The sequence below is a fragment of the Aplysia californica genome, unplaced genomic scaffold, assembly GCF_000002075.1.
Source record: "Aplysia californica isolate F4 #8 unplaced genomic scaffold, AplCal3.0 scaffold00703, whole genome shotgun sequence".
NCBI lineage: Eukaryota > Metazoa > Mollusca > Gastropoda > Aplysiida > Aplysiidae > Aplysia > Aplysia californica.
Genome location: NW_004797973.1, coordinates 333,555 through 343,105, shown reverse-complemented (window position 1 = coordinate 343,105; position 9,551 = coordinate 333,555). Strand labels below are relative to the sequence as shown.

The 9,551-nt window shown below is 38.8% G+C and overlaps 2 protein-coding genes across 2 annotated transcripts in view; one reads left to right on the top strand and one right to left on the bottom strand.

Annotated features, from left to right (window-relative positions):
• Positions 1–8,492, bottom strand: part of LOC101857903 (HAUS augmin-like complex subunit 5) — a gene marked incomplete in the record, with an annotated part of 26,329 nt that extends 17,837 nt beyond the window's left edge. Inside the window, 3 exon segments of the mRNA XM_035972477.1 lie at positions 1,941–2,003; positions 3,323–3,458; positions 8,300–8,492. Coding sequence (XP_035828370.1) covers positions 1,941–2,003; positions 3,323–3,441 — 182 coding nt within the window.
• Positions 8,493–8,677: 185 nt separating this feature from the next.
• Positions 8,678–9,551, top strand: part of LOC101857209 (RNA polymerase II-associated protein 3) — a 16,554-nt gene continuing 15,680 nt past the window's right edge. Inside the window, exon 1 of the mRNA XM_005108606.3 lies at positions 8,678–9,329. Within this exon, the coding sequence (XP_005108663.1) occupies positions 9,168–9,329 (162 nt within the window). The 5' untranslated portion in view covers positions 8,678–9,167. The remainder of the gene's footprint in view (positions 9,330–9,551) is intronic.

Genomic DNA, 9,551 nt, shown 5'->3' with positions numbered 1-9,551 from the left:
CAAACAAAAAAAAAGAAGAAGGGGAGATAAGGACGATAGATGTTTGATAGGAAAGAAGAAGCAAACCACACCAGAGCACCCGCCAACCACCCACACATGCCTTAGTTTTTGTTGTAGACAAGTTTTCATAACAGTTTTACTGCATTTGCAACACAATTGGGTCATACAAGTGCCAAGGATTAGAAATGTTATTAGATAGTAACATACGAACAAATAAAAAAAGGAGGAAAGATAAGGACGACAAATGTTTGACAGGAAAGAAGAAGCAAACCACACTAGAGAACCCGCTAGCCAGCAGGGTGTGTCTCAAAATGTGCTCCTGCTAACCACCCACATGAATGGACGAGAGAATGTAAGGTTGGTGAAAAGCATGTGTCTGTGTGTGCACGTGCGCATGCTCTCGCGTGTGTTTACATATGTGGGGAGGGGAAGGGGGTGTTTGGGTTGCTTTTGTTTTTTTAAATCATTTATGGACTAACGTTCAAGGCACCTGTCATTTAGTGTTGAATCTGGAATTGAGTGCAGGGTGATTGCCAAACTGACTTCAAAACCCCTAGCCCATACCAATAGAAACTATGGCGGTATGGCGGTAGAACAGGCCCAAAATCGGTATCTACCGGAAAAAACGGTAGATTTAGGCAGCCCTGCGTGAAACATGGCTCGAAGTAGTGAGAGAGTTAAGTACGTTTGAACTGTCCAACCATCCACACAGACTTGAAAGAATTTTAGAAATGAGTGCTCAACAAAGAATCAGCCCAAATCAGTTTCAGAACTCGCCAAAAAAGTAAACACATGAGGAAGAAGTCAAATGACAGTAGGCAAATACACATGTGGCACATGTTACTGGGTGAAGCAGTGTATCGGGGGGGGGCCGTGCTGTGCTCGCAACTGCATAAAGTCATATGAGCGCCAGAAGATATGAGCGGGCCGGTAATTTGGAATTTTTGCCCAGCTTGCAGCTGAAGCCTACTCTTACCGATTCTGGACCACCGAGAGATCTTCAACGCGCGCAACTTGCACACCGAACCTTCAAGATTTTTCGCCCTTATCCGAGAAGGCTAGACTAGATGTTAGATCTTACCTATCATAAGATCAGGGGTGAGGCTGAAATACAGCAGTAAGAAGGAGCCAGAGAATAGCAATAGAAAGGTTGCAGAAAGAGTCAGGAGCCCAAATAAGGGGGAAAAGGAGGTGAGGGGGTGGAGGTAGAAAGTGGAGGTAGAAAGTGGAGACAAACGCAGACGACAGAACATTGTTAGAGAGCAGGAAAGGAGGTGAAAGTAGCAAATTTTAGAGAAGAAAACTCTCCGTCGCTTTCCGGATTCAAACCTGGGACCTATTGAATGAGAGGCGAACACCTTAACCATAGCCCTTTTTTATCTGAACACTGAAATACAAATCTGAAACAAAGGTAAAGACCACATGACCTGAAGCAGAGCAAGCCTCTCCATGAGTGAAAGCTTCACAACAAGGGGAAAAGGATACACAGCTAAGTTTCCTCGAATTTTCTTGACCGTTCTGAAACAAACAAAAAAAGCAAATGTGCATAAAACAAAAATCTAGCATCATTTCTTGTAAGATCATACTATAATGAACGACAAAAATAGAGTGAAGAGAAAATACTATGGGAGATAAAGCTTACTGCTGAGCAGGAATTTGTGTTTATACAAATCTATTATTAGACAGCAATCTAGAAATTTTCTCTTCATTGAATGTTTAAAAAAAACAACATGCATACCCACGAGTCACTTTTCAACTTTTTTAGAAATGATTCTCAAAAATCCAATCTTTAGTACATCCTTTTTAAAGCTTACGAAACTTAAAACTTGGGAATTTTTTCGACTTAAGGCACAGAATTATTCAAGTTCTTAAACAAAGAATCAGTGCCCAAGCCTGCAGTACAAAACTAAAAAGAAAGTAAAATGTTTGAAAATACTCACTGAACTGACCGTACGTGTTTCAGAACATACAACCACATGTCAGAGAGGGGCCCTTTGAACAACCTGAAAACACATGGGAAAATATTTATACATTTTCATAAAAGGAACTCTGCAGCATCATCCCATCCTGTTCAACATATATTTAAAAAAAAAAAAAGAGTAGGCCAACCTAGATCATTAATCAACTACAACATTTCAATAATATTAAAGCAATACTATTGAAATTAGCATCGAGTTTTAGTATCTCCCTTTAAAACTACTGTATATATGATAAAAGAATTTTGAAGACTTTTTGTCAACCCTGCCTGTACGTTGTGTTTTAGTATCGTATCCATACGACGTGGGGAACTCTGTGCCACCACTTTCCAAAGAGGAAATTTACTCGTTAATTGGATCCGTACGCTTTGCATAGCAGACTGTCAAAATGATTTTTTAAAGAAATACTGAAAGTTTAAAAACAGATCTTCACACTAAAAGTATTCTAAAATGTGAAGAATACAACCCCGGGGGTACAAAATGACCCCAGGACGTAAGGATAGGGTTAACACTTTTAAAAACTATTCTAAACAACTTAATTTTGATTGGGAAAAAAAAAGTAGCAAACAAGGGATAATGCTTACAAAGAGAGCTCTTAGTCTTCTTTGGCAGAACATTATTGAGCACTTGATTTTACACGAAACCTGCAATCCACTCCATGACCAAAAAATAGGAAGTTTGTTTTCTGATTCTTTGCTAAAAATCACAGTTTGATGGAAGAAATCTGAGTCTCCAGTACCCCCCGTAGATTACACCACGAACCAACCATGCACATAAACACAAATAAAATTGTGTATATTTTCATGCCTTTTACAAAAAGTTGTGCAAATATTGCAGATTTATATTATAAGCATGCTACTTTCACAATAAGTCGTGCAAGTAATTGCAAATAAAACTGTGTACCTTCACACCATTTACCAAAAGTTGCATACAACTGGTGGAAACAGAATTGAAGAAAAAAAAGAAAGATTTTATGCAAATCTGATTGAGGTTCTTCGATGGGCAAAAAAAATATTTGTATAAACGCAGGCCTAGGATTTTATTGGAGTTCTTGGCAGGTCTATCTACCTATCTATCTATCTATCTATCTATCTATCTATCTATCTATCTATCTATCTATCTATCTATCTATCTATCTATCTATCTATCTATCTATCTATCTATCTATATATATATATATATATATATATATATATATATATATATATATATATATATATATATATATATATATATATATATATATATACTCTTAGTAGTCCATGAATTATAAAGCCCAAATAATACATTTCCTAATCCATACAATCAAAAAGAAGGATTGTAAAAGAGAAGAAACAACAACATACTCCTTGAAGTCCTGTTCCACAGGTAGAGTGCGGGTACCACTGGAGGTAGACGCGTAGAACTTCATCTCATCTCGGGCCCACGCCATGAGAGCCTCATGGGGCTCCACATGGTCCGTCATGGTTCTCTTTCACTGCACTTATTAAGAAAAAAAAAAAAGTGTAGGAAAAGAAAAAGTTAAGTTAATTTTGTTTTCTCTCTAGTTTAAAACTGTCCCCGCAGTGTTATGCAAAAAAAAAATCTGAAATTAGGCAACCTGAGCCCAAAATGTGAAATTATGCGATTCTGTACTGTTAATTTTAACAAAAAATGATAAAGGAAAATAATCAGAAATTAGGCAAAAAATGATCAAATTCTGCTAAATATTATGCGGGATGCATAAAACCCTGGGGACAGTTAAAAGAGTTTGTTCAAATTGAAGTCTAATCAGAAAGTAACCCTTCCCACCTCTTCCACCCCCACCTCCCTCTTTTTTCAAATAGCCCCCCGTCTCCTAAAAAAACAATTTAACATAAAAACAAAACAAATACAAGGTCTAAAAAGCCATTGTGGTCAAACATCATCATCTTCAGCCAATATAATCTTAGAAAAACAAAACTACACCGAGTTGTCTTCTGAAAATACAGTGCCCTAAGGCTAGAATTTAAAGCGCTGTATATTTAATTAGCCTTATTCCAGTGGTTACAGAGACAATGACAAGACTGGATATATATACAAAGACAGATATATATTATATATATATATATATATATATATATATATATATATATATATAAAAATAAAACATGAGTCTGAAAGAAACTAAGCTAAGAATATGAACCCTATACACTTTTACACAAAATGATGTAAAATAATTAGTCAAACCGGCTCTACAAACGGGAACCTTTATGTAAGATCATCACCTGCGTACAGACTACAAATAGATACTTCCTTTACCCCTTTGTCTTGTTAAAATGACACAGTACAAGGCGGCCACCTGTCTAAGACGACCACTTTTCTGCTCGACAATGGGGAGCTGACTGTCTTAGACAATTTCAACTGTACCCAAGAACACTTTTAAACCGAATTGCAATTTCAAACTAAAGTAGAGCCCTATTTATTACAAAGAAGTCTTAGTCCTGTACTGTGATTCTTAACAGTAACTCCTCCCCAATCATTTAAAGGAGTCTTCAGGTTCAACTAACAGAAATACAAAAGCACACATGTATACATATAATACACAAGACATATATATATTCATTCATGGATTATCACTTATCGGCACACTTGACTTGATCTAGATGAAAGCTTTTATAAAAACATGTCACAAGTGTCTAAATCTAAATCTAAAGTTTAAGTAGCGTAGTAGAAGTAAAAAGAAGAGCGATTTATATAAGTCCTCAGCCTTGGGGTAAATTTTTACTTTTACTGCCGCACAGATGCACTGCTTTGGGAGTCAAAAAAGTATTTTTTGCAGCAGATTACACATGATACTAATAGAGTTGCAAATCAATTACAGCTGAACCTGTGTAAGACGGCCACCCATTGTCAAGGAGAAAAGTGGCTCTAAGACAGGTGGCCGTTTTAGGCAGGACTGATCAAGATGAAGAAAGCAAACCATTCCCTTGGACACAATGATAGTTTGTCTAAAGTGGTTTTCACCATTTATAGCTATTTTAATGAATATCTGACCCACTCTACTACGTGGTATCTGACTCTACTACACTGGCATCTGGCTCACTCAACTACACTGGAATCTGACTCTGCTATACTGATATCCGACTGTATTACACACTGGTATCTTGACTCTACTACCCTAGTGTCTGACTGAGCTAATATGCTGTATCTGACTCTACTCTTATTTAAATTATGCACAAATTCTTGATTCTTTTATTATGATATAACCATTGGCACTATATTATCTTATGTGGCCGAAGGATGAGAAACTACGGATTTTATGTTACAATCCGGGCACCCCCCCCTTTCGGCAAAAATGGCGAGGCTGAACTGCAAATTCTCTTTCATCCTTGATGGGGCCTCATATGCAAATAATTCTCCAGCTTTCAGAGTTTACCAAAACGTAGAATCTAGGCCACAAGCTCCTTCATCCACAACCACAATGTTAACTCTTCCAGGGAAACAGCTTCACGCTGTTTTGCTCAGTTGATGAAGAAAAAGCTGTCTTAACCCTCATCCTGCGGGAGCCGGGTTTATGTAGCCCGATAAGCCTATTTCGGCACCTCGCCTGCGTTCTGGTCCCGAGTCAGTGTAGCTCCTGGCTCAGCGCACGCGCATCATCTTACGTGTCATTCGGGTCCCGAGTCGGATCCCCATTCACGCAGGTCAAGTGTGTGTGCGTCAGTCTGCTTGAGTTTTTGTGCGTTTGTGGCCGTCTTCTAGAACCACCTGCGTTGGTTCGTAATCGAGGCATACGTCTCATTCAAAACATGCCAAGTTGATAGCTCTAGATGTTCGTCCAATGAAATTATAGAAAAAATTGACCCACTTAGACATGAGGAGCTCGAAAGGATAGTCAGGAAACAAGACTTCCATTTTTCTATACAAAATATTTCAAATGAGCTTGATTTTGTATGAAATGATACTACCTGATAAAAAAGGAGCTTCTTGTTTGATAGTTTTGAATACCCTTGTGCAGGTACAAAGAACAATTTGAGTGTAAAACATTCGGAAATTGACCTAAGAAATTATCCCCTTTCGAACTTCAGGTCATTCATAAACAAGAGCGTCAAGAAAGGTTATTTAAATGGGCGTAACTACTCGTAATGTCTTATCAGCTTGTGAGAGGGGGTTATTCATGTTTGTAACACTTTATAAATAGAAAGCTATACTATGAAGGATAGAGCGTTATTTTCATCATCAGTTAACACACACTCCCGTGGTATTCATGGCGAAAACACACGTTTCCCGGCGCGCCCGCTGTACACCAACAGTACACACTGAGTGACCCCGGCGGCCTGCCCGGCACGTCCGACGTAGTCGGTTGCTGATAAGATACGCATCTGGGCACAGACGCAGGATAAGAGTAAAGGACTATTTTAATTTTTAGCAAAATATCGCCGTAACTGTTGTTTCAACGAAAGTAAGGGAGGTTGCTTTAGGTTTGTGTAGCAATGCCAATCGGGCTTTCCCGCGAGGTGAAAATTTGGTCCCCGTTTACGGGCGATTTTGCGGACCCGGCCGAAGCGTAGGTGACTAACTTTGTCAACCTCGGTCTGCTCTATTTCCGAACCAATCCGAATGAAACTGGGCTACCAATCAGAAAATAGGGCAAACTAATGATATGTGGACGTTGAAGTTCGTACACATAAATTAACCTATACTTTTGGTGTCGGGAACACTTTCGTATCGTGTACACCGAAAACTATAAGGAGTTTGAATTTCAACGCCCAGATGGTAATAGATCTATCTATCCTCTATAGTGTGCTCAAATTTGAGAGTTCTGTGTCAAGTAGTTGTTTAGACCCGATCGTAAATCTACGACTACCCCCCTATCCAAAGCGGCTTCGCACGGAGACCGGCCATTTTCCCCTCACTCCCGTGGCAAATGTCTGTGACCTACAAATCCCCGCATGACTATTCCGGGCCCGTTCATTGGTCACTTGAAATAGGGCAATGGCGGGCGCGCGCATCCGGTTGTTTTTCTCTCTATTCCCCTGTAACATCGCAATGGGGGTATTCCGAGGCGAGGTTATCTCGTCTCGGGGTGTTCGCGTCTCAACGGGGAAAAAGAATTTTTAATTGTATGGCATGCTAGATTGAATTAACTTATCTTTTACGGTCGGCATGGTCTAAAGTCATCATAAAAAGCTTTGCAATTATTTAGTCACGCTGCCGACATATATTCTTAAAGATCCCATGTTGTGATACGATGCTATAAATAAAATGGACTCATCCCGACACCCCTTTTTCGCAAAATCGTAATATGTACACCACAATTTCAATTATAACAAAATAACTACGAAATTGGTAGTAAATCTGACAACAGAAATGATTTCTACACTCAAAAACACATCGGGTAGCCAAGTTTCTCTCCAACATCTGGATTAGTTACCGAGATATCGTCGATTTTCTTACAGAATCTGCTACTGCGTGGTCCACTTTTTAGGAGCATTTTCCTATATGTGGGTCATCCATATTTTGCCGACCTTTACAACCCCATAACTTTTTTATTTATGAACCGTTTCTCAAAATTCAAGAAGCATGATTATCAGAATTGAAAATTCTTTCTTATTAGGTACCAAAAAAAAGGGGGCAAAAGTGAAAATTTAAATTTTCATTGGCATTGCTAGTTTGTGTGCCACTCTTTTGGGGCTAGATTTAAAAACAAAGTTTTTAACGATCTTTTTGTACTCCAGTGCCCGACAGCTAGAAAAAAACGTGCTGCCCGACCCGGTACGATTACTCTAGTACTTTATCTTCTTCTTGTTCTCCTCCTCCTCCTACTTCTTCTTCTTGATGAACTTCTCCTCCGTATTACATATATATCTACTCCTCCTCGACCTCATCCTCCTTCTTCTTCTTCTTGTTCTTTGTTTTCTTCTTCTAAAAGCGCTCCAACCCCCAGCGAGAAGTGAAAAGGCGGTCAAAGGCGTGAGACCGAAACCGGGAATTCCCAGAGTACCTGCCTTAAAATTAAAAGCCTGCTTAATAATACAAGGGTCAAAGGTTCAGCCAATTGTAACCCGGTTTACACCCTCCGTGTCATCCAATGCTGCAAGAGTGGCCGCAACAATCAGGGTGAGGTGGGGTAGGGGGGTTGTTAGATTTTTCAGTTCATCCCCGATAGTAGTGTGGGACGTGGTGATTGTGTGAAACTGGCGGATCACTGACTGATGACAGACTGATCACGATAGCCACTGATGTTGTTTGTGTTAGCGGTCTCACTGTTCACTGTTGGTGACAGCTACTATGGTTTATTTCCTCTTTTCTTTTCAAAGATTGAATGCGTACGCCAAATATACCATTTTATACAGGCCTACCTCGTAATTTCATTTAATTTCAATAGAACTTTCTTGCAACTTCCGAGCTTTAGACAATTTCCGCCATTTTGTTTGGATTTCTACTCATTCAATTCACCAACGTTGAAGAGTACAAATATTGTTTCGTAGCCGTCGTAGTCAACTCTTTATGGCGAATAAATAGATATAAATATTATTATGTGAAGGAAAAGAACAAAAGCTCTCTTTTTGCACATTTCTGCATTGGAAAAAACTAGAAGAAAGACATTCATTAACTACTGATTAGTCAGATGAGATGAGAAGATTTCCCTTTTGCCGTTTGAATTGTGTTTGCATAATCTGTGTGATGATTATTATAATAGAAAAAGCTGATAGTTTGAAATTACGAAGAGTGTGTTTCCTTTCTTGGCAACGACTTCCAGCCAAGGCCTCGATCTACTTTCGACTTTCGGATCGAAGCTTCTTCCAAACACATTCTGGTTCCGGTATAACTTTACAACAAGCACGATCTAGTTGTTTGTCTGATGTTTTCCACCTCAATATCTTTCTGGGTTCTAACCAACTGAATTGAGAGCGTTCCTCGGTTTGTCATAGCCTACACGACACGCCTTGAATTTGAATGAGAATCAATCAATAGTAGACTCTGCTAGATCTAGATTCAAGAATTTCTAGAGATCTAGAATCTAGATATCTAGGTCTGCTTCTTAGATTCTCCAAGATCTAATATAAAGAATCTAAATCTAGATCTAGATCTACAGCTTGTTTCAGTTTCGGCAAATTACTGATGAACGAACATTTTAGATTGTTGATCAATAGATTAAGACCATAGACAAAGAAGAAAGAGAGGCTCAGCTGTTTATCAAACCTTAAAAATCTTAAATCTGACGCCATGTCTAAAGTTTCGAAGCATGAAGAAAAGATGATAAACTTACAGACGCAGATGCGTCAAAACCAATCGGAATTGCAAAACTACTTGGCTGATTTAGACAACTGGGAAAGCGACATAAAGAAAAAGGAAGAAAAACTAAAGTCTGGAGATGCTGGTGGAAAGGTAAGGCAGGGCTTGTTTTTATCATTTTTCATTAGAAATTTTGATACTTCAAATCTGGGTGATCTTGTAGTTCCGTTCGTTTAAGTCCACGATCCATTTGTTTACATCCAGAGAAGAAATCCAGAAGTCTTGATGACCAAATACTATTTGAAATAGGCTACACAAAGAGTAGGGATGCAACAACCTAACTGCAAAACGTCAAATAAGAATAAAATTCCCCTG